This window comes from Aethalodelphis obliquidens, unplaced genomic scaffold (assembly GCF_003676395.1).
Source record: "Aethalodelphis obliquidens isolate GAN/ISIS:26980383/991018 unplaced genomic scaffold, ASM367639v1 scaffold43, whole genome shotgun sequence".
Taxonomy (NCBI): Eukaryota; Metazoa; Chordata; class Mammalia; order Artiodactyla; family Delphinidae; genus Aethalodelphis; species Aethalodelphis obliquidens.
In genome coordinates this window covers 6675232-6701432 of record NW_020837987.1, presented here as the reverse complement: position 1 = coordinate 6701432, position 26201 = coordinate 6675232, and the positions used below count along the sequence as shown (strand labels likewise).

The 26201-nt window shown below is 40.1% G+C and overlaps 1 protein-coding gene across 5 annotated transcripts in view; it reads right to left on the bottom strand.

Moving 5' to 3' along the window:
* Window positions 1-11960, bottom strand: part of ZNF383 (zinc finger protein 383) — a 38798-nt gene extending 26838 nt beyond the window's left edge. The window contains exons 1-4 of one of the 5 annotated variants that reach the window (XM_027078999.1): window positions 11712-11960; window positions 6303-6391; window positions 3978-4104; window positions 3574-3669 (exon numbers count right to left, since the gene is read on the bottom strand). In XM_027078999.1, coding sequence (XP_026934800.1) covers window positions 3574-3669; window positions 3978-4104; window positions 6303-6311 — 232 coding nt within the window. In that variant the 5' untranslated portion in view covers window positions 6312-6391; window positions 11712-11960. Of the gene's footprint in view, window positions 1-3573; window positions 3670-3977; window positions 4105-6302; window positions 6392-7587; window positions 7637-11711 lie in introns of those variants that run through there. The other 4 variants (XM_027079001.1, XM_027079003.1, XM_027079000.1 and 1 more) reach the window with 4 other exon arrangements.
* Window positions 11961-26201: the final 14241 nt, after the last annotated feature.

The following is a 26201-nucleotide window of genomic DNA, read 5'->3' as shown; positions in this document are numbered from 1 at the left end:
CTAAGATAAGTCAATGAACTGACTTGATGTGAGTGGCAGATAGGGAAGACTCAGAGCATGCTATGTTCTGGGGATTCAGTGAAAATACTGTTTGCCTTGGAATTCTGTGATGCTCATCTTAGGACAAGGGAGAGACTTGTTCATGTACCACTGCAGTGACTGAGAGGGGAGACTCCTGAAGTTTAAGGCAGACAGAGAGAAAAAAGACACAGTGCAACAGCAAAGGAAACAATAAACAAAATGAAAAGACAACCTATGGAATGGGTGAAAATATTTGCAAACAATGCCACCAACAAGAGCTTAATTTCCAAAATATACAAATAGCTCATACAGCTCAATATCAAAAAATCAACCCAATCGGGACTTCCCTCGTTGTCCAGTGGATAAGACTCTGTGCTCCCAATGCAGGGGGCTCGAGTTTGATCCCTGGTCAGGGAACTAGATCCCACATGCTGCAACTAAGAGTTCTCATGCAGCAATGAAGATCCCACATGCTGCAACTAAGACCCTGTGCAACCAAATAAATAGATAAATATTTTTTAAAAAAATCAACCCAATCAAAAAATGGGCAGAAGATCTAAATAGACATTTCTCCAAAGAAGACATTCAGGGGACTTCCCTGGTGGCGCAGTGGTTAAGAATCCGCCTGCCAATGCAGGGGACACATGTTCGATTCCTGGTCCAGGAAGATCTCACATGCCGTGGAGCAACTAAGCCTGTGCTCCACAACTACTGAGCCTGTGCTCTAGAGCTTGCAAGCCACAACTACTAAGCCTGTGCACCACAACTACTGAAGCCCGCACACCCTAGAGTCCGCATGCCACAACTACTGAGCCCATTAGCTGCAACTACTGAAGCCCACACGCCCCAGAGCCCATGTGCTGCAATAAACTGAGCCCGCATGCTACAACTGCTGAAACCATGCACCTAGAGCTCTTACTCTGCAACAAGAGAAGCCACTGCAATGAGAAGCCCGTGCACCTCAATGAAGAGTAGCCCCCACTCGCCATAACTAGAGAGAAAGCCCATACAGAGCAATGAAGACCCAACACAGCCAGAAAAAAAACAAAGAAGACATTCAGATGGCCAACAGGCACATGAAAATATGCTCAACATTGCTAATCATCAGGGAAATGCAAATCAAAACCACAATAAGATATTACCTCACAACTGTCAGAATGGCCATGATCCAAAAGTCTACAAATAATAAATACTAGAGAGGGTGTGGAGAAAGGGAGCCCTTATACACTATTGGTGGGAATGTAAATTGGTGCAGCCACTAGGGAGAATAGTATGGTGGTTCCTTAAAAAACTAAAAATAGAGTTACCATATGATCCAGCAATCCCACTCCAGGCATATATCCAGAAAAGATGAAAACTATAATTTGAAAAGATACATGCCCCCCAATGTTCATAACAGCACTATTTATAATAGCCAAGACATAGAAGCAAGCTAAATGTCCACTGACAGATGAATGGATAAAGAAGATGTGGTATATATATATACATACACACATACATACATACACACACAATGGAATATTACTCAGCCACAAAAAAGAATGAAACAATGCCATTTGCAGCAACATGGATGGACCTAGAGATGATCATACTAAGTGAAGTAAGTTAGACAAATACTGTATGATATCACTTATATGTGGAATTTAAAAAAATGATACAAATGAACTTATTTACAAAACAGAAACAGACTCACAGACCTAGAAAACAAACTTATGGTTACCAAAGAGGAAATATGGGGGAGGGAATAAATGAGAAGTTTGGGATTAGCAGATACAAACTACTATACATAAAATAAACAACTAGGTCCTACCGTATGGCACAGGGAACTATATTCAATATCTTACAATAAACTATAATGAAAAAGAATCTGAAAAAATATATATATATGTATAACTGAATCACTTTGCTGTATACCAGAAACTAACACAACACTGTAAATCAACTATACTTCAATTTAAAAAAAGAACAATATAAGGGAAAAATAATTCTCAGGAGTTTCATACAAGGATTGTAAAAAATAATAATAATAAGACACAGTGCAAGATACTACCATGGAAAGATGACAGGAGTCAGAAGCAGATTGATGAGAGCTGAGTCCCATCACTAAGAGTTACTTACTATAGGTTCCTAGGCAATTATTTAACCTTTCTAGTCCCCATTTCACCTGTAAAAGGGAGATAATCCTTAATTCATGATTACTAAGAGTGTGAGGAAAAGTGTAAGTGAATGTCTTTGAGTAAAGTGTTCAGTATTTGATAACTATTATTATAAAGCAATTTCTTACCCAAAATGGAGATTTTAGGCAAATTAAACAGTGTGAAGATATCAAAATGGAGCCTATTAGAACATCTCAAGCCAGAAACGGAATTCATTTCAGCATGTTCTTCTTCCTCCTACCTCCATAGGATCTTGCAGCAACTTTCATCTAGTTAAGCTCTTCAGTAGCTTTTCTATCTCCCCTGCCAATACCCTATTCCAAACCAGAATCATCTGTTACTCAGACCAGTCAAGTAGCCTCCTAACCCAGATCCCCACCAAGTTTTCACAGTCTTTAATCTCTTCAGGCACAAAAATGACATTTGGCCTGGCCTTCCACTGCTCAAAATCCAAACTCCTCATAACCACTGGCAAAGGCTGAATAATGTGGTTCCTACTTGTCTCTCCAATCTCGACTCACACTCCACTCATGCTTGCTCTTGGGCCCCAACAACGCTAGCTTTCTTTCAGTTCTTCAAACACACCAAGTTTTCCCCTCCTAGAAGGGCCTTCACAGGGGTTCTTCCCTCTGCCTGGAGTTTTCTTCTTTATAAACACATTAAAGAGTAAGACCTAGCAGTGAGCCTAATACTATAGTAATTCTGAAATAGTGATGAGCATAAATGGCATTTCAATACGTCTACAGCAACAATAAAATGATATGAAAATATCTGTGATTTCCATTCATGTCAAAGTCACAGGAACTACTAACACTACTACGGTTTGTTGCATATACCATAACAGGAAGAAATGCTAAATTTCAATTAGAGGATACTAAATATAAAGATGCATTTTTTTCTTTTCATCCAAGTTCATGAACTCCCTCAATTCTATCCAAAGGAACCCAAATCATTGGCCAGCAGCTATAAGGAAGACTAGTACTTGGAAGGGAGGGGCAGTGCAGATACATGCAGACATGCGCCCACACGCGCACACACACATATACTATTTTGGGAGTTGTAACAGAAAACATTTAGATGAGTCGAAGAGGAAGAAAAGCTAGCAAGGAACTGAATCTAAAATATGGGTAAAAGAGTTTTCTTTGTGGGGGATGTGAAGGGCACCTTCTACTTGAAATTAAGAGGGGGAGTGGAGAAGATTAGTAGAAAGCAGTAAGTGAGGGAAGGAATGAAACAGGTCATTTGTAAACTCGTGCTAAAAAGACTTAGTTTTTCCCACAGGCCTATGGTTTTGATGGGAGCTTCCAAGATAACATCTCAAAGGTGCTGTTTCTTCACTGATCAACTGAGTTATTGCCTGTAGTGCCCTGCTTCTGTCCAATCATTTCTCACTCACCTGAACACAGGCCTCTTGTCAGCTCTCTGCCAATCATCCAGGGCTCTTTCCCCTGTTCCAATAAGGAGATAACTTGAGGCTTAGGAATGTAAAGTCCTGCTCACAAGAAAAGATATGGAACATGGTTATGCTGTGGGTAAATCTGATCCAGAAGTAAGATCCAGTCCCTTGATGATCAAGGAAGAGATGCCACTACAGGAACAGTCAAACAAAGAAGATGAAGCTCAGCCACAGCCAATTGGAGCTGCCCATTTCCCACTCTTCCTTTTCATTTCAGTTCAAACCATTTACTTGGGAACAGGGAGCAGAAATTCAGCGGGTAGCTCGAAAAGCAGCTGAGAAATTCACTGTGGAAGAAACAGACATTCCAGAGAACTCAAAATTACTGGGATAGATGCCCTTACCCACTGACACCAGATTGCTATAGTTCTCCAACATCACATCTCTGTACAAGTCCCTCTGAGCAGGGTCCAGGAACTCCCACTCCTCTTGAGAGAAGTCTACAGACACATCACTGAACATCACTGATCCCTGAAACAACAGACACGTGTATTATTTGTGTAACAAAAAGAAATATTTCAGAGACTACTGTGCTTATATTTGGGAGTAAAGCAAAGAGCAATTATATGGGTGTCACTAAGAACCAGAATCTTTAGATCCTAGAAATAGGTGCAAGAGTTGTCAGTTTATTTTGTATTAAAAAAAAAAATTCCTCACTCAGTCCATAGAAAAGGCCTAGAAACAATAATTAACCCAGTAGTGATGAGCATCCCTAGTGTCTAGATTGTAGTCTCTAAGTATCGTATTCAAATAAAAGTAACCAAAGTTGGGAAGGAGACAATTTCAGAATTGAGTCAAATGCACAGGATGAGTCTGAACATTCTGTTGTATCAGAAAACAAGAGAGCTATCAAAAACTACTAGAATCATGTTAAAAGGACGCAGGAGCCTACTTGAAAAGCCTCCCATTGGCCAAAGACAGCATAATTTGAGGATCAAATGTAATGGACTGATGAGATCAAAAATGTTTACATCCATGAGCTCATAACAATATTGAACAAAAAATTACTAGCCATCTTTGTAGGATTCTAAGAAACCAACTCATTATTTTAAAAACTGGTAAATAAGGGGTAAGAATCAAACATTCTTTTCCATACAAACTGTCCTTTAGGGTAATCAAACAGTTGATGAGGCATTTTACTTTACAGATAGTACTCTACCTAATCTATGAAGAAGGAATGACAGAATTTAGATATCATTTTGCAACCTCTAATGAATTAATAAATCTAGACAATCATCATCACTGGTGGCTAACATTACAAAAGGAAAGAGAACCAGAAATAATATGCCCCCTAATGGAATCACACATCACCACCTAGGAAATATTCCTGACAAAAAAATCCCAACTGAACCTGACCATGTTTCTAGACCTAACTACTGACTCTCAGGAAACACTTAAATGGTACCAGAGAGAAGAAATCAGCAAAATCCAAACAGTGGACAAATGAATCTGTTTTTCTTTCCCAACAAAAACTGCACAGAAAGAAAAGAGATGGAAAGAAAAGAGTCTCTTACCTACAAAGTAAGAGACTGGAGAGACATATTAACCAATTGCAGTGCACAGTCCTTCTCTGGATTCTAATTCAAATAAATGATTAAAAAAGTAGACAGTTATGAAAATTTGAACACTGACTGGATATTGATATTAACAAATGATTTTTAACTTTTTCAGATGCAATAATGGGATAATGATTGTTTTTTTTAAAAAAATAAACCTTATCCTTGAGAGATACATACCAATTTGAATTTGCTTCAAAAAAATCCTGTGTGTGGGAGTGAGGTTAAGGGAGTGTGCATGGAAGAAACAAGTAGAGGTATGGATGAAACAAGATTGACTGTGAGTTGATAATAATTGAAACTTAATGGTGAGCATATGGTAGTTCACAAGACTACTTTTCTGTGTCTGGAATTTATTATAACAAAGCTTTCTAAAGAAGGTTCTTCTGAGACCTCTGATCTCAACAATTTATGAAGTGGCTGAACTCACTATAATCATCCATCATCCTTATCCTTATTTCTGAGATAAAGAGAATTGGTGATTCATTTGGAAATTCCTCATGACTCACACTTCCTGTTCAAACTTAAATTCGACTTCTTCATGGATACCCTAAAAGAGTCATAGAGATCTGCCTGTATCAGCTACCAACCCAACAATCCTCCAAGCCCCATAAACCAGGAGACCTTGCAACACTCTAATATTTGGAGCTACCAATACCACCTCCCGTCCTATTTTACTGGAGAGTACTGATCTGTAGAGATAATCTTGGCTTTTCCATGTTTGTCTCAGCTAAGCAACTCATACCTCCACCTTGTCAAATCACTGCCCAGACAGGACAAGTTTATTCTACAAATCTACTCTTGTTTCCTTTAAGAAAAATGCATTTCTTCTCCATCATAGTCCCTGGGAAAGGGCTGAGAAAAGAGATGCTCAATTATTTACTGAATGAAAATATTAAAACTGAGTCAAAAGAAGAGGAGCACTTAGAAATGATAATAGGATTATCTGACTAGAATGAGAGGAAACAGGGACCAGGACCTGAAGGAACCCTCATAGCCAGAAATGTCAGGAGAAAGAAAGCAAATGCTCACATGCCCTTTAAAAAAAAAATTTTTTTTTTCTTAGAAAGAACTGAATGTCAGGAAGGTAAGAAAGAGCATCAACTAACTCACCTGGGCCATGGCTTTCAGTATTACAGGAGATGATCACTCCTCCTTGGGGCTGTTCTCCTGGAAAAGGATAGTGTTCTGAGAAGGCAGGCCTGGGGAAGCAAAGAAATGCTCTAGAAACAACACTGGCTTTACAGTTTTCAGACTCTCCAGGCAAAACTACCTCTACTTTCCTTGGTCTTAGGATATAACTCTAGTGAGTGGGAGTATGGAATAAATCCCCCTCCTATCTCAGCTCCAGAAACCCCAGGCTTTAGCTGCAGTAAGATGGATCCTGGCTAGTCGATCCAAAGAAACACAGACTCCTATTGCCTCTCCTTCACCCAAGCAACCCAGGTTCCTGTCTCAGCCAGTGATTCAAGCAAGACCTTGCCCCATCTCAGTGCTGTTGTTGCTCTGAACCCAAGACAGCGCTGCTATGACTTGCCCTGAGCAGATCCCTCCTCTGCAGCCCTCAGGTCCCCAAGCCAGACTCACCTAAATGGTGCTTTTGGCCAGGAACACAGTTCAATCTAATTAGAAGGACTAAAGGCTTCCCTAATCAAGTCTCATTTCCCAAGCCTGAGAAAGTCAAATTCCCCCACCACACCCCTGCACCCATACCCACACTGAGGCACTCCTCATCCTTATGTTCTAGCTCTGATTTGTTAAAAAACAAAACAAACAAACAAAAAACTTTGCTTATGTGTTTTACCCACACAAAACAGTCAAAATGTCAACTTTTCTAGCTCTGGGGTAAGATCTTTCTTACCTATACATATTTATATAAATTTCTCTTTTTTAATTTTAATGCTTTCATTTGTTACATTTAAATCTTTAATCAATTATTATTTTATTTTGGTATAATATTATTTGGTAAAAGACAAGGGAATAAGATTAGCAATTATAATTTTATTTTAGTATAAGAAATGAGTTAAGAATCCTACTTCATTTCCTCCCAGAGAGGGCTACCCTGGTGCACCTAAAACACATGCGAATAATATTTCATAAGACATAAAATGCACCATTATTTTATATGCCACTAAGAAAGAAAGAAACTATTTAAGATATAACCTGATTTCAGGTATGCTGAAATGAGGAAAAAAAGTGAGCCTTAGAATAGATGACTATGGAGTGTATTTTGTCTACTGATTTAAATGCTACCCTTATCATAGATGATACATGTTTAGATTTATTTGTGATTCTATTTTGATTCAGTGATCTCTTTATTATTTTGCCAGTACCACATTCTCTATATAATTTAAAAATATGTTTTAATGTCTTAATAAAAGCTCCCTCCACTACATACCAATTAGAATGGCCAAAATCCAGAACACTGATAACACCAAATGCTGGCCAGGATGTGGAGCAACAGGAACTCTCATTCATTGCTGGTGAGAATGAAAAATGGTACAGCCACTTTGGAAGACAGCTTGGCAGCTTCGTACAAAATCAAACATACTCTTACCATATGGAGTTGAGAATACCTAGTGGGATGGAGAAAAAGTTCAGGAAAAGGAAAGAGAAGCAATCATCAAAGCTATCTCACTGCAAACTCCTAGCTCAAGGAGTCAGAAGGTTAAACTTTTTCTTTAAAGTTTATGGTATTGATTAGTTCAGTGAAATGGACACTGTTTATTATCTAACACTGACTGAAAAGCTTATCCATGGGCAAGAAATCAAATGGCCCACAGAGAAGCTTGATAGTAGAAGTTATGGGAAAGAACAAAGCAATTGTTTTCTAGTTGTTTCCTATGGAGTACTGCTTTTCTAATAGATTTAGGGAAAAAAATGTTAAATAATACTGTTGATAGTGCCTTCTCCCTGATATTACTATGAAGGCTTCTAGTATTTCACTATTAGGTATTAGGTTAGTTTTTTTTTAACTTTTTAATACAGAAATTTCCAAACATACATAAAAGTAGAATTTAAATAGTATAAAAAACCTTCCATGTACCCACTAAACGGCTTCAACAATTATAAAGTCACAGACAATATTGTTTTATCTAGATTCTAATCCACTAATTTTTATTGAGATATACCTCACACACCATGTAAGTTACTCATTTAAAGTATATAATTCAATGTTTTTTAGTATATCATCACAAACCAATTTTAGAACATTTTCATCTCCTGTAAAAGAAACCCCATTAAGAGTCAATCACAGGACTTCCCTGGTGGCACAGTAGTTAAGAATTCACCTGCCAATGCAGAGGACACGGGTTCGATCCCTGGTCCAGGAAGATCCTACATGCCACGGAGCAACTGAGCCCGCAAGCCACAACTACTAAGCCCACGTGTCACAATTACTGAAGCCCGTGCACCTAGAGCCCACGATCTACAAAGAGAAGCCACTGCAATGAGAAGCCCGCACACCACAACAAAGAGTAGCCCCACTTGCCACAACTAGAGAAAAGCCTGTGTGCAGCAACGAAGAGCCAATGCAGCCAAAAATAAATAAATAATTTTTAAAAAAAGAAACTGAGTTACAAAATTAAAAATCTATACTAAAAACAGAAATCAACATGTCTGATGAAGTTGAAAAGGTACTCAGCTTAATGATCACCAGCTCAGGTTCTAATGCTCTTATACTGTACAACCTAGTCCCAGGTACTGACCAAAAACTGGGAGCTCAGCTTTAAATCTATCCTGTAGTGTTTTTTCTTTCCTCATATCTAATTTGGTAATTTGTGTCTTATCTCCCCTTTTTTCTTTAAGTTTTTATAGAGGTTTATCAATTTTTATTGATTCCCCAAAATAAACTTTTGGAGTTATTAATTTTCTCAATTATATATTTACTTTATATTTCAATATACATAAATTTATATTGAGCTCTTATTCTTATTATTTTTTGTTTTCTTTGGGTTTAATTTAGTATTCAGTTTTATTTCCTTAACTTCTTTAGATGAAAACATAGATCATTAATTTTTCAACATTCTTCTTTACTAGAGTATGCATTTACAACTATATATTTTCTTTAGGTTTAGCTTTAGCAACACCTCACATTTTGATGTTATATTTTCATTATCTTTCAGTTCAAAATATTTTTAATTTCCATTGCAATTTCTTCTTTGATTCACCAGTTATTTATAAATACAATTGCTTAAATCCCAAACATTGGGATATTTCTAAATATCATTCTGTTATTGACTTCTGCTGAATTCCACTGTGGACAGAAAACATACAGTATTATTTCAATCCTTTGAAAGTTACTGAGATTTCTTTTATGGTCCAGCACATGATCAATTTGGATAAATGTCTCATATGCATCTGAAAAGGATATATACTGTAGTTGTAAGGTACACTGTTCTACATATATCATTTAAGTCAAGTTTGTCAATCACACTGCCCAAATATTACATAGCTTTACTCAGTTTCTACTGATTATTCTATCAGCTATTGAAACAAGTGCTAAAAATCCCCCACTATGATTGTGATTTGTCTACTACTTCTTTTACTTCCGTCAAATATACTTGAAGTCATTTTATGAAGGTCTATGTATTTAGAACTGTAATATCTTACTAGTAGTCTAACCTTTTTATTATGAACGATTGTTCTTTATCTCTAGTAAAGCTTCTTTTCCCACAGTCTAATTCCCATACAATGAGAGTGAGTCAGGAGTGTAAATTGATACAACTATTTAGAAAAACTGTCAGTATATATTAAAGCTGAATATTTGCATAACCTATGCCACAGAAATTTCACTCCTAGGGATATACCCAACAGAAATGCATTCATATGTGCACCAAAAGACATGTGCAAGAATGTTCATAGCAGCCTTGCTCATAATAGGTTCAATCTGAAAACAGCTTAAATACCAATAGATAATGGAAAGGATAAATAAATTGTGGTATGTTCATACAATGGAATTTTAAGCAACAACAATAATAAATGACCTATACTACATGAAGCAACATGGATGAGTCTCACATATTCATACTACATAATATTATTAAGTAGTACATTCATATTACATGTAAAATGTAATGATGAATAAAAAGAAGTTAAGCACAAAAGAGTGGATATTGTGTGATTCTACTTATATAAAATTCAAGAACAGGTAAAATTAATCTATGGCTATAGAAAACAGAATAATTGTTATCTTTGGGAGAGGTGGATAGTGAGTGGATGGAACAAGAATCGGGCTTCTAGAATGCTGGTAATGTTCTACTTCCTGATCTGATTTGAGCTCTGGTTAAGCAAATATGCTCATTTTCTAAAATTCATCAAGTCATATACTTTCATTTCTGTACTTTTTGGAATGTATGTTATACTTTTAAAACCACGTGATATATGAGAAGAGTCATCAAAAATTAAAATACCAAGTGACCAAGTATTAGAATACAGGATGACTATGCTTATAATCTGCTGGTAAGAATTTAACTGGTACAACCATATTGAAAATCAGTCCGGCATTATCTAGGAAATTTGAAAATACACACGTATCTTATGGCCCAGCAATTCCATTGGTATGTTTATACCCTAGGAAAGCATGCATAGGTGCACCAGGGTACTTATAAAGCAACAAGGAAACCCCAGCGCACCTTGTATTTGGCTTGGTCAACAGCCATTCCTCCTTCTCCTCTGGGGACCTCTCTGAGAAAAGCAGAGCTGAGGAAGGAGAAGGGAATCATGAAATGCCAGGCCCTTCTCGTGGCTCAGACTGATCAGATCAGAGGTTACCCTGGACCCACACCTGCCACCCATGGAGAGGAAGGATGGAGAAAGGTCAGAGGAGTCTAGGCTGTCCTGAGCATTCCTGGTTTCAGAAGGGGAGAAGTCTGCGGCCCACGACCAAAATCTGTCCTGACCTAACACATCAACCACTGGGACATACACACTGTTAGCCTGGCACAATTACAGGCACCCTCCAACCGCACACTCAGTGCCACAAAAAGTTACATGATCACACTCACACATCCTCACACAGTCAGACATCAGTACACTTAGTACTGCTAACATTCATAAAACCACAATCACACACAGCCCTCTGATAACACAGCCATAGCAACATAATCACAGATTGTCAGCACTCCCCACCGCCCCAACACACACAATGATACAAAGTTGTATGGACACACACAATCTCAGTCCCACTACGGAGGCACAGTCACACCTACACACACAGAGCCGCACACTTTCACAGTCACACACCACAACGAGGATATCCACAGTCACACCTGCACACAGAGCTCTGCGCGCATGGTCAGTCACAGTGACACACCCACCACAGGGATATACAATCACACGCGCACAGAGCGCGCACAGTCACATAAGGTCACAATCGCACACATGGAATCCCACACTTCACCCTCCCCCAGTCTTATCAAATCATACAGGCCCGAGACTCCGGACCCGCCTGGACCGTCCCTTCAGACTACTAGGGGTGCACCTCCGGAACCTAGTCGAGCCCCCGGGACCTAGGCTGCTCACCTTGCACTTCCCCTTCCCCGGAGGCCTAGGGTCCCGCAGGCGAGTGAAGGGTCAGCCCTATACCCGCCAGGGTGTCTGGGAAATGTAGTCCGGAGTCGGATCCGCTCGAACAAGATGTCACTCGACCCTCGGATTTTCTGCACAGCCTGGGCCAAGCCACACTTCTTCTCGCCTCTCGGAATTGCTGCCAGGAGGCTGGAGATCCAGATACAGTCCCCACACCCCGGAGACAAGCTTCCTCCTAGGGCCCGGCCAATCTCAGGGAGCCATAAATTCCCTGAGAAATAGAAAAATGTCGCTGGATTCGCGCCGGAAGTTGATTGGAGCCGCAAGAGCTTCTGGGAAATGTAGTCTAGCGCTGGAATGGTGAGGCGCTCGCCCACGTGAGAAGATTGTCTTGGTTGGCTGCTTGCACAGAGCTTTCCGCAGTGAAGGACAGAGTGGCGGCCAGGACTATTCTAAGAGTTGTAGCTCACTCTGAGAATATTCCGCACTGAGGAAGGCGTCATTTTTGCCTTCCTCCGTGGATTACCGTGGTGTGGGACCTATGCTGATCGGGCAGCGGTAACCTAGGGGTCTCAGACCCGAACCGCACCAGGGAAACTAAAGGAGAGTAATCAGACAGCCTGGAATGGGGCTGATGGGGACGGGTTATCAGGAGCGTCCAGCAGTGTGTTTGCTGGGGATGGTAGTGTTGACTCTGATGATGGCCCCACTGTGTTAAGTCCATAGGTGAAATTGGATGAGTTACCTCATTTTCTTCATCTGGAAAACAGTGGTACTTCAGGGTGCATGTTCTGGTACCATCAGTTTTATTTGCCTTTTGGAAAAGCAAACCAATTCGTCTGACACAGTTTCAAACTTGTGTTTTATAAATCATATCTCTGTTCCTTGTATGGCTGTGGACCCCACACCCTTCCATGCCTTAGGGATCTTGTTTTCATGGGTACAGTTTGTCTTCCAAGAAAACGCAGAAGGCTGCAAATAAGAAAAGAGTTTATTTGGTGGGGTGTTAGGAATTGCACTTCTGGAGACAGATTTGGGTAAAACCGAAAGAGTGTTCCAGAAGAGAGTCAGGGGCTTATGAAGGCAAACCCCACAAAGTTATTAAAGTTGTCTGGAAGGAATTATGATTAACTCTAACCGCAGGGAAGGAAATATTTGTCCTTAAGGGATAGGCTGTCACTGAGTTATTTTAGGGGAAGTGTCTTCCAAGCATCTTGAGTTTCTGGAAGTTGAGATTCCATCTAGGCTGAGGCATGCATGTCATACTTCCTCCATGGCCTCCCAGCTACGTTTTAGAGAGCTCTCTTCATAATACCGACTCCATTTTGATTTTCCTTTCACAAATTTCTACCTCCCTTTGCAGAGTTTAGAGTTATATTTTATTCCTCTCCAGTCTTCCATGGTTTGATCCCTGACTCCCCAAACTCGGGGGGGCGGGAGGGAGGGGGAGGAAGGGTTCATTACATAGTGCAACAGCTTAGATATGATTTTTTTTTTTTTTTGCGGTATGCGGGCCTCTCACTGTTGTGGTCTCTCCCATTAGGGAGCACAGGCTCCGGACGCGCAGCCTCAGCGGCCATGGCTCACGGGCCCAGCCACTCCGCGGCATGTGGGATCTTCCCGTACTGGGGCATGAACCCGCGTCCCCTGCATCGGCAGGCGGACTCTCAACCACTGCGCCACCAGGGAAGCCCTTAGATATGAATCTTATCCCTTTCACCTCTTGGAAACAATTAAAAGTCACAAAAAGGGACCAAAACAGAAAACTCCAGTTTCTGTGAAGTTTGGAGAAAGGAAAAGCCCATGAACTCCAAAATACACATGAGCACTTCCCAATACAGTTGATATTAGGTAAAAGCACGCTGAAGAATGAGGACTGGTGAACAGAAGTGAGAGTGATGCTTAGGAGCTAGTAAATCCTATTAGAGAAGACTCCAGACATAGGGGGAAAAATCATTTCAGGAAGACTAGGTGCTTATCTTGAAAGATAAACTTTGGAGAGGGAACTGCCATGAAGAGAGTAGAGGGCAAGCAGAGTAACAGATGGAAGCCATGTGCCAAGATCAGGAGTCAAGTTTAAGGGAAATTGATCCAGAAAACTAAAATATGTCTCAGTTTTGACTGAAGTTATTGGTCTGTAAGCTAGAAGAAGACTCCAGTATCAGAGAAAACCTACAGTTGCTTAAAGGAGAGAAACTTAGATTAGTGTCAAGTTTCTACTCAATAATATTTAGCACCAGAAATCAGTGGAACAAAGCCAAAAGGATAATCAAGAGAGTGAATGCCAATTATTTTTGTTCACAAGCTGCAATTCAGGTATAGATATAATTTAGGGTCACTCTAAAATGAGGATGTGAATTAGGGTGACTTGAGAGCCAGGGACAGTAATATAAAGGATAGGGTGGTTTATTTTAGTAGAATAAACAGGATGATGATTAATATGTAAAAATAGCTAAAAACAAAACAAATGAATAAAAAAGACATTAAAATGTTATGAGTGGAAGAAGATGGAGGAAGTAGATAGAATGAGTAGGACCTGATGGAGCAAAGTTTGCAGGAGAAATTCTTAGACAAGAAAGAAAAGTATGGATGCAGCAATTACAGAGGTGAGGGAAGAAAAGAACTGTGGGGAACAGAGTAAAATGTGAGATAAAATGGCTTGTTAGGAAGATTGTATGCTTCAGATTATGACAGGCCTGAGATTCAAATCCCAGTTCTGAAAATTAACTATTTGTGACCTTGAGCAAATGACTTGTGTTCTATGCACAACATCATCAAAAATCTTGATAAAAGTATCTTTTTCTCATGAACATCATATGGATCAGGGAAAACGTGTGGATTAGTTTATACAAAATAAATGCTCAAAAGCTATTGAACACTTCTCAACTAATTCTTTGAAGCCAGTATCACCCTGATGCCAAAATCAGACAAAGAAATTAGGAGAAAAGAAAACTAGAGGCAAATATACTTTATGAAGACAGACACAAAAATTCTCAAAAATTACTAGTAAATGGAATCTAGCAACATATAAAAAAGATTATATGCCATAGGGCTTCCCTGGTTCCACAGTGGCTAAGAATCTGCCTGCCAATGCAGGGGACACAGGTTCGAGCCCTGGTCTGGGAAGATCCCACATGCCATGGAGCAACTAAGCCCATGTGCCACAACTACAGAGCCTGTGCTCTAGAGCCCTCATGCCACAACTACTGAAGCCCACTCACCTAGAGCCTGTGCTCTACAACAAGAGAAGCCAACGCAATGAGAAGCCCGTGCACCACAACGAAGAGTAGCCCCCACTCGCTGCAACTAGAGAAAAGCCTGCGTGCAGCAACAAAGACCCAACACAGCCAAAAATAAAATTTAAAAAATAAAATAAATTAATTTGTAAAAGGTTATATGCCATAAATAACCAACTAGCATTTATTCCAGGAATACAATGATGGTCCAATATATGAAGACCAATCAAAATAATACATCATATTAACAGAATAAAAACAAAAGCCATACGATCATCTCAGTAGATCCAGAAAAGCATTTGATAAACCCAATAACATTTCATGATAAAAAACAAAACAACTCAACAAACTGGGAATAGAAGAGAACTTCTTCAAACTAATAATGACACCTGTGAAAAATGCACAGCTAACATCATAGTTGATGGTAAAGGGCAGAAATTTTTCTCTTGTGCTAAGTGCGATACATTGAATGTGTCCCCCCAGAATTCATGTGTTGAAACCTAATCCTCGTGTGGTGGTATGTGGAGGTGGGTCCTTTAGGGTTAATTAGATTATGAGAATAGAACCATCATGAATGGGATTGGTGCCCTTAAGAAAGAGACTTCAGGGATCTCCCTTGCCCCCCTACCATGTGAGGACACAGCAAGAAGATAGCTGTCTGTGAACCAGGAAGTGGGCTCTCACCAGATATGGAATTTGACAGCACCTTAATCTTGGACTTCCCAGCTTCCAGAACTGTGAGAAATAAATGTTTGCTGTTTGGGTCACCCAGTCTATGGTATTTTTGTTATAGCAGTCCAAAAGGACTAAGACAATCAGGAACAAGCCTATTCAAGAATGTCCATTCTCCGCATTTCTTTCTTTCTTTCTTTCTTTTTTTTTTTTTTGCAGTATGCGGCCTCTCACTGTTATGGCCTCTCCTGTTGCGGAGCACAGGCTCCGGACGCGCAGGCTCAGCGGCCATGGCTCACGGGCCCAGCCACTCTGCGGCATGTGGGATCTTCCCGGACCGGGGCATGAACCCGTGTCACCTGCATCGGCAGGCGGACTCTCAACCACTGCGCCACCAGGGAAGCCCCCACTCTCCCCATTTCTACTCAACGTTGTACTGGCGATTTTAGACAGGGCAATTAGGCAAGAAAAAGAAATAAAACGAATCCAGATTGGGAAGGAAGAAGTAAAACTCTGTTCACAGATGCCATGGTCTTATTCATAGAGAATCTTAAGGGATCCACACAAGTGAAGGCACCAAGGTTTCAGGTTACACGATCAATATTCAAAAATCAATTGTGTTTCTATATGCAAACAATGAACAATCCAAAAATGAAATTAAGAATACAATTTCATTTTATTCAAAAACTAGTTACGGATAAACTTAGTAGAAGAAGTGCAAGATGATGTTTACTAGAAACTTTAAAACTTAGTTGAAGGAAATTAAAGAAGACCTTAAAATGAGAAAGCTTTCCCATATTGATATATTGGAAGATTGAATATTGTTAAGAAAGCAATACTCCCCAAACTGACATACAAATTCAGCACATTATCAAAATCCCAGCCTGATTTTGGTAAGATTTGATAAGCTGACCCTAACATTCCTATGGATTGAAAGGGACCCAGAAAAGCAAAACAAAGTTGAAGGACTCACATTTTCTGATTTCAAAACTTACTACAAAGCTACAGTAATCAAGACAGCATATTCTTGGCACAAAATATAGACATCTAGCATTGAGAATGCAGAAACAAGCCCTTATATTTACAGTCAACTGATTTTTCAACAAGAGTGCCAAAACAATTTAATGGGGGAAAGAATAGTCTTTTCAACAAATGATGCTGGGACAACTGGATAGGCACACACAAAAGAATGAAGACTTTTACCTCACACCATGTATAAAAATGGACTCAAATGGATCATGGATCATAGATCGAAATGTCAGAGCTAAATCTATAAAACTCCCAGAAGAAAACATAGGACTAAATCTTTGTAACCTTTGGGTTGTACATGGCTTCTTTTATATGCAGCCAAAAGCACACATGACAAACAAAAACAGGTAAATTGATTTCATCAAACTCAAACAATATTGTACTTCAAAGGACACCAGTAAGAAAGTGAAAAGACAACCCACAGAAAATATTTTCAAATCATATATCTGATAAGTAATTTTTATTCATGATATATGAAGAATAGTTACAACTCAATAAAAAAACAAATAACCCCAATTTTTAAATGGTCAAAGTATTTGAATAGTCAAACATGCAAATGACCAATCACCACATTAAAAGATGCTCAACACCGTTAGGTGTTATTTGTATTAGGAAAATGCAAATCAAAACCAAAATGAGGCAGTATCTCACCCACACTCAGATGACTAAAAATAAAAAGTTTGTAAAACTCTAGAGATTCATCAGCATCAAATCTAGTATTTGGACGTCTTTTTGTTGCCAGTCGTCATTTTAACCCTTCCACCATCCTGAAAAGGTTTACAGAATATCTGAAGAGTCAAATGAATTAACAATGTAATTTTTAAAAAGGGCTCCCACATAGAAAGGATAAACTTTTCTCATTTTCAACAGCTTTTCCCCACATTGTGGGGACAATTAGGACAGCCCTTAACCACCTTGAACTTTTTGGAACTCATCAATCATGCCTGATAAATTCTCAGCGTTCTTTTTTTTTTTCTTACCTCTTGAGCTATACCAAGAAGGTGAGGGAGCAAGACTTTGGGGTTATCAAGTGGTCACCTGGGAAGCAATAAAGATGGTCTGGTGGAAAGATGCCCTGTCAGACCCCAAAGTTTATGGATTTGGAATCTAGCCTTGGAGAAAAGAAACATTTAAAAAAAAGTCAATAAATAAAATCCCAGAGAATACTGATCAATTGACAAGAATACAAGGAAAAATAACTGAGAATGACAAATGGCTGCAGCCTTAGCTGTGTTGAAGGCAACCCAGGGACCATTCAATTTTTTTAGCTCCTACAGAAGTGAGGAAACTGACAAGAGTACAGAATTTCTGTACTTGTTGGAGCCTAATCTTGGTTTTTCAGTTGCTTATAGACATGAAGAGCCCCAAGACCTAAAAAGAGACTGTGTGAATAATAGCAGGCTTTTGAGACAGAAATTCACACTCTGGTGAGACAGCCATGTCTTCCACACATGTCCATATATAATCTAGCCAAACAAAACATTTATTACAAATAAATTGCCTTCTTATCAAGCAACATAACATACTTTTTATCTTAAACATTTTTACTTTTTATCTTAAACATTTACTTTTTATCTTAAACATTTTTAGACATACACAAAATTAGACTGAATAGTATGAACATCCCCCTCTCACCCACCCAACCCATGTACCATTCAGCTTTAACAGTTATCAAACTTTTGCCAACCTTGTTTCAACTAGTCCTGTCTGAATTTTTTTTTCTGTAGTATTTTTAAAGCATATTCCAGACACTACAAATAAGTTTTTAAGTACAAACAATGTTTCAATGACAATGTAATTAAAGCTTTAAAACTCTAGTTTTTAATAATAAATTCATCTTATTGAATTTTTGTATTTGTAAATATTTATTTTACCATCACGGTTGTAGAGTTATACATAGATAGAAATAAATAAGTACTGACACAGCTGAGGTGTTTTTTTTTTTTTTGGTACGCGGGCCTCTCACGGTTGTGGCCTCTCCCGTTGCGGAGCACAGGCTCCAGGCGCGCAGGCTCTGCGGCCATGGCTCATGGCTCATGGCTCATGGATCCAGCCGCTCCACAGCATGTGGGATCCTCCCAGACCGGGGCACGAACCCATGTCCCCTGCATCGGCAGGCGGACTCTCAACCACTGAGCCACCAGGGAGGCCTGGCAGCTGAGGTCTTTGTGGTAACTATCTCCTCTCTCTGAATTTTAATTTCTCTAGAACTCAATATTGTATTAGTCTAACATCCCAAAGATAATTAGAAATTTTTGAAAATATATTTAGGATATCACAGTAAAGAACACAGTCATTGTTGATATAAGAATATATCAAAGAAAATGGCACTTTAAAACTTAGATACATAGATAGTGTAACTATAACTCTATAGATTTATATAATTTGCACTATTGTCTGAGGTTTACAAGAATCAATTTATAAAGATGAATTATTTCAACCACAACTCAGTCTAGTTGTATACCCACACTTATGCATATCTACACTTATGTAATCCTCAATATTAGTGCTTGTAATAACTTTTCTGTTGATAAGGCAAATGAGTGGTAAGCATGTTCCATTTAATTTAGGCTTTTCTGTTGCAACAGTGTAGTCTTCTATGAACTAAAATATTATTTTATCTCCCTGCCTCTGGGAGAAGAGCTTAAAGAGAATGAATGGAACTATAATTATCAGGGCATAACATTATTAAAGCAGTGAATCAGAAACATAAACGTTTTAGCGGTTATAGGTAACATCCAGAGGATATAGCAATGATCTCAGAAGGTAAGATCCAATGTCCTTTAGGACTCACTTGTGAAAACTAACAATGGCCAAGACTGTTTTATGGCTTAAAAGGCTATTGATGTTCTCTACAGCTGCAGCAGAGGATGGTCATGGGTTTTTCATAATCATTAAGCATTTATCCAAGGATTTACTTTTATTATCAACTTGAAAAAACATGTTGAAAAAAACGAAGTTTTTAGCATATGTGCTCAGATACTCTCACCAGCCATTCTCTATTTTTATTAGAACATGGTCACATTTGTTTGAAAGTTAATTTTAATAAATTATTTTCTTGAAATAGCATACGGTATGAGGTTAGTCCAAATTGCCTTCTTGGGACTTCCCTGGTGGTCCAGTGGTTAAGAATCCGTCTTCCAATGCAGGGGACACGAGTTCGATCCCTGGTCGGGGAACTAAGATCCCACTGCCTCGGGGCACAGCAACGAAGACCCAGCGCAGCCAAAAAAAAAGCAAAATAAAACAAATTGCCTTCTTATCAAGCAACATTTATAGACTAATTCTTCTTTTACCATTATTATGGACTAGTGCTTTAAGCATTTATTCTTAAACAGATTAACTTTTCAGAGTCAAGTTTCCTGTTCCTCTGGTTTGTTAGCTTTTACCTCTTTCCTCTCTGCCCGCAAAAAAAAATTCTGTTCTTTTTTACCATCAGTTAATTTGGTAGAAGTAAATCCCTGTTCTTTACGGAAATACTATAGCATTATTCTTTTTTACTTTTAAAATTAATAAATACTTAGTAAAATATAAGAAAATGCAAACTTGTACCAACTAGAGAAAATTGCAGGTTTGCAATGTGCATACTTTACTGTATCATGGACAACTTTTCTTGTTTGTAACTATAAGTCTGGATCACAAATTTTTAGTTTCATAGTATTCTGTTGTATGGATTTGCTATCATTTATTTAACCAAAATCCCAGTGATAAACATCGAGATTGTCTCAAAAAATTTTTGCTATTAAGAATAAAACCTCACCACTTCACACCCACTAGGATGGCTATAATAAAGAAGATAATAGCAAGTGTTGGCAAGGACATGGAAAAGTTGGAAACCTTATACACTGCTGGTGAGTATGTCAAGTGGGGCAGTTTTTTTAGAAATCTGTTTGACAGAACTCAAAATTTTAAACATAGAATTACTATTTTAGGCCCGTGGCAGACTAAAGTCTCAAAATAACCATCTTATTGGGGTTTGGGTGCCAGTTTCTTTTATAGCACAGAGAGGAGGAAGTAAAGTAAAAAGGCCATACGTTTTGCAAATATCACCCAGAATGGCCAGAATGGCCAGCCTCGGGGAGGGGATGTGTTAATTTCTTCTTTCTTGTAGCCATCCACAGGTGGAACAGGTTCCGGATGTTTCCCTGAACAAAGGCAGTGTTCCCCAGGGCAGGCCATTATGCACAGACAGTATCCTTTTAGTGAACAAAAGCAGCAGAAAGCAAAGATTAAAGCAAAAGAAACAGAACCAACGTGTAGTCCAACTCTTCCTTGTTACAATCTCTGAGCCCTCTTCTGGGGTAGACCTTATCCTTGGCCTTCTGTCCTTGGCCGACTGCCAAACCAGTTTAACAAGAACCTCCCCAACTCTTGATACCTAACCAAGTTCCTCTTAGTAATTTTCCATCCACTGACTCCCTCCACCTGCCTATTGGCTATAAATCCCAAGCTGTCCCTATTGTATTTGGAGTTGAGTTCATTCTCTCTCCTACTAGAATAGACTCGACCCCTATTGCAATAGTCTGGATAAAGTCTTCCTTGCCTGTTTAGATTGTTCAGTGCAATTTTTCTTTGACCTTTCCATCCTCAAGGTCACCTCATGATCTGAAATGCCTACTGCCACTACAGCAAACACATACGCATTCTGGGAAGGAAGAAGGAAGAAAAAGGTTGTAGAGGATAAAAAGTGTTGATCTCTCACTTGGATCCCCTCTCTTCAAGCAGTCTTCTCAGGAAATATCACAGAAAGTAGTACACAACACTTTTGCTTCCATCTCAGGGACCCAAACTTAATCACATGGACACACCCAGCTTCAAGAGAGGCAGGATAATCCTTCAGCTGAGCACATTGCTGCTTCAATTAAAATCTGAATTCTGTTATTTAAGATAAAAAAGATAGTATATTGGGTAGCATGTAGCTGTCTCTGCCACAGGTGGTGGGATTGAAATTAAGTAAACCATATAGGAGTTATTATAATTCAGATAATTTATGTATTTTTTCCAGCCTTATTGAGATATAATTGACATATAACATTGTGTAAATTTAAGATGTACAACGTGATGATTTGATACATGGATATATTGAGAAATGATTTCCATGATAAGGTTAGTTAACACATCCATCACCTCACATAATTACCTTTTTTTTAATGTGTGTGTGGTAAGAATATTTAAGATCTACTCTCTTAGCAAATTACAAGTATACAATACAGTATTGTTAAGTACTGTCTTTACAACTCCCACCCATAGTCCCCCAAAAGCAGGGGATGGGGGTGGGGATGTAATACAGTGCTGAAGTGTGCAGCCCTCTGTTACCCCGCACCCCGTTACCAGGCAACAGTTACCCCGAGACCAATAATGCAGAAGGTTAGAGCACCATAAGAGGTCCTGCTCAGCCACTGGTCGGCGCCGCAGTGGGCCCCTCCCCCAAGCAAGGAACTGTCCACAGGTGACCATTAGAGGGGCACTGAGCCAAACGTTGCGGGAGTCGGGGTCGTCAGGTGGAGAGTGAGGAAAGAGGGAAATCCAGGTCCTCTGCCGGGCGCCTTCCAGCTCATCCGGCCTCGAGCTGGCGGGTGAGCTGGGGGCCCAGGGAACAGGCTGGGGCTGTGTCCTACAGGGCTCCAGAGCCCTTGCCAAGACCACCCACTGGCCGGGCCCAGACCCTGAGGTGGTGGCGAACCTCTCCTGCGTCCCTGCCTCTGCGACCTAATGGCACAGGCAGTCTGCATGGGAGACGGTCTGTGGGACCTGACCCCCACTGTTAGGGCGGCCTGAGGAGCCTGAGGGCCAGCTGGGTCCTGGGGGCCTGGCTCCCTCAGCGATGACAGCAGCTAGACAGGGTCTGAGGAGCTCGCCCTGACGGAGCCACCAACTGAGAACTGCCTTTTCAGCCAGGCCTGGGCACTGGCGGGAGGACCCAGACTGGGTGCTGGACGAACACTCCAGGGCAGGGTAATTTCCCCCCCCACACACACACAGGGACCCCCTTCTCTTAGCCAGGCCTGGACCCCGAAGGCTGAAAGTTGTGCCTTGGGACCTTTCCCTTTCTTGTCAGAACAGAGAGTAACATTTGTTTGGTGGAGATTTACAGGAACATCGTTACCTGACTTTGACCTCATCTCAAGAATAGAGGATCTGACACCAAGAAGCTTCCAACAACTAAGCATGCCCCTCCTTCACCTATCCTATAAAAGGGCTTTGCTGAAAGCTTTTAGAGAGTTTGGGGTGTTTTTAAAGGCATGAGCCACCTATCTCCTTGCACGGCCCTGCAGTAACCTTTTCTCTGTTCCAAACTCTGACGTTTTGGTATTATGTGGCCTCACGGTGCGTCAGCACACGACTTGTGCTATGGTAACAGGGAGAGTGTTAGCTGCTCCAGAATTTCCATATAGGAGAAGCTAAGGGAGCAGTCAGACTGGACTTAAGGCTTTATTTATATAGTAAGGACATTGTTATTACTTAGATTTTAATTTACAAATAAAAATAGCAGTTTTCCTTAAGTGCTTTTAGTCACATGTTGACCATCTTAAAAACCGTTATTATTTTTTATTATTGCTGCCTACTATTGTTTTACTTGCAGTAGTTAAGGTGAAGGCTAACGAAGATTAATGGGGATTTATCAAGTCTCCATTCGCCCCACCAGCCCTTTAGAAAGTGACAACTTCCTATGGCTGTATCTCTCTGGAAAGGATAGGACTACTCTGAGTTCTACCCTATTTCCCCCAGTTCTTTCTCACGTTAAGGGCTGTACCACCTTTCCTGCAGCTAATTGCCCGTTCTGACATTTCTCTGTTGCCAAGTGTTTTTGTCCAGGGGCAGACCTCTCCATTCTCCGAAAAGTGGATTGTAGCACCCTGACTTTCCCCCCCTCGTCTCCTGGTGGTTTCTCCCAGGATCCAGCCTTGGTACGTAAGACGTTTGTCCTTCTCCCTTGGTGACATTTTTCTTTCAGGCCCTCCACATTCCTGGTGGTTTCTCCAAGCAGGTAATTGCTCTCCGCGTGGTGCTGATTCCTGAGGGGCAATTTAGGTTTTTCTAAACATAACATGGAGCTCGGGACCCCATCTCCAATACCTTCCTCCTCCCGGAAGCCCACCTAGTCCAGGGCCACACTCCCACATGCTCTGTGGCAACCCCTGCCTCGCTCTAAAAACCCGCAGGAGGCCTCTTCCTTCGCTGTACGGAACGGATACGCTTCCAAGATGGCGGCCCGCGCGCAGAAGCACACTGGGTGCAGCCATGTTCTCTGCCCAACAGCGCCTCTCAGGGAAACCGCGCAAGGTCCCTAACAAAGTCTGTTCGCCGTGTTGACTGTTGGCGGAATGCGGCTTCCAGGGTAATTCAGAGCATGCGCAATACCAACAGTCCGTATGGTGCTAGAGGCCCGACTGGAAGCGGAAGTGGCTCTCGGAGGCGTTTTTGCGGCTTGTGTCAGGAGCATCTTCATACGTTAATGCCGAGAGGTCTCTGAGGTGATTTTGGTTGCTCTTAATTAGGAATTCTGTGGGGTCAATGATAGAAGGCTTGTCCGTGGAGTTAGTGATGGTGGTTTGGGGATTCAGTGGTGGGGGGTGGGATCTGTGGCATCCGTTATTGGGTGTCAGAGAGAGGTCAGTGATGGGGTCCTGGGCAATGGTGAATATCTTTGAGATGAGTGATTGGGATTTGGGGGCCCAGTGATGGGAGTCTGTGGTCAGTGATAGGGCCTGGGGCGTCAGCATGGGGAATCTATGGGGTCTGTGATGAGCTTGCTTTTTAAATACAAGCATTTTCTTTATTGCTCCCATTTCAGTGTTTGGGTTTTTGTTTTTTGAATTTCAGTTAATGTTTTCTTTGACCCATGAATTATTTAGAAGGGCATTCTCTATTTCAAATAATGCCTCTGGGTGACGCTCGAGTGTAAAAATTGCTTATGGCCCAGTTCAGGGTCAGTTTTCATAAATGTCACATCTATTACATAAAAACAATTGTATTCTTTATTAATTGTATTGTATTGTTTCATATAGATTGCATTATATATATTATTTTGTCTACTTAATTAATTACCGAGAAAGGTAAACTCACACTGGAAAGGTTATTTATCCTCTTGCCCTTCGTTCAACCAGTTTCTGCTTTATATATTTGGAACTATTATTAGGAGCAGTTATGTGTATTTTCAATAATAGATATAACTAAATAACTCAAAAGATATTATAGCAATTTAAGCACCCACCAGCAATTTATAAAAGAGCTCATTTTCCAAAATGCTTTCCAGCATTTAAAAAAAAGTTTTTACAGTTCTGAGGGAAAATTATGTCTGACTGGTCTAATGCACTTTCCCGTCAGTAATGTTGGCACCTTTGGGGTTAATTGCCATCTAAATTTACTTTTCTGTGAATTTTCATGTCCTTTGTCTTTTTTTTCCCCTGGGCTTTTATTTTTTTTCCACTTGATTGCTAGATTTTTTTTTTTTTAACAATAAGGATACCTGTCATCACATATTGAAACTTTTGTGTATATATATCTTCATTTTTATTTTTATTAGGTGTATTTTAACATATAATTAGGAAATATCGAATCAGAAATATTTGGTTTTTCTTTTATAGTTTCTGGGTTTTCGCTCATGTACAATAAGATCACTCTGACTCCAACAGAATGTTATACAAACGTATACTCCTAAAATTTATTTTAATATTCTTTGAGATTTTTTAAATACATATACTTAAAATATTTACTCATGTTGGAATTCAGTCTAATGTATAGTGTGCAATGGAGATCTAGTTTGTTTTGTTCCAGGTGGAAGGCCAGTTATGTCAGCAGCATTTATGCAATGAATGTCTTGTGTACATTCAATTGAATGTCACTTTTTTTTTTTCCGGTACGCAGGCCTCTCACTGCTGTGGCCTCTCCCGTCGCGGAGCACAGGCTCCGGACGCGCAGGCTCAGCGGCCACGGCTCACAGGCCCAGCCGCTCCGCGGCATGTGGGATCCTCCCAGACCGGGGCACGATCCCGCGTCCCCTGCATCGGCAGGCGGACTCTCAACCACTGCGCCACCAGGGAAGCCCTGAATGTCACTTTTGTCACATACCTAAATCAGTATTGTCTGTTGTTTTACTTGCTTTGATTATATTGTTTTTTATATTAACTTTTAATATCTAATAGTGCATAGTAATTGCAGATATTTATTGGATGCTTTTTGTATTCCAGGGAAGTGTTGAGTATTTTGTAAGCATCATCTCATTTCATTTTCGTAACTCTATGAGGTAGGCACTTTCATTCTCATTTTTGAAACTAAAGCTAAAAATAACTTATTCATTTTCTCATAGCCAAAAAGTAGCAGAGCTGCAATTCAAATCTTCAGTAATGTCACTCCATATCTCATGTTTTTTTCCCATATTTTACCATGACTAATAACCTATCACAGGTTTTGTTAAACTTCATGTTCTCCACAGCACTGGTTCGCAAAGTATGGTTCCTGGAACAGTAGCATTAGCATCACCTGGGTACTAGTTAGAAATGCAGATTCTTGGGCCCTGCTATGATCTTAATGTTTGTTCCCCCCA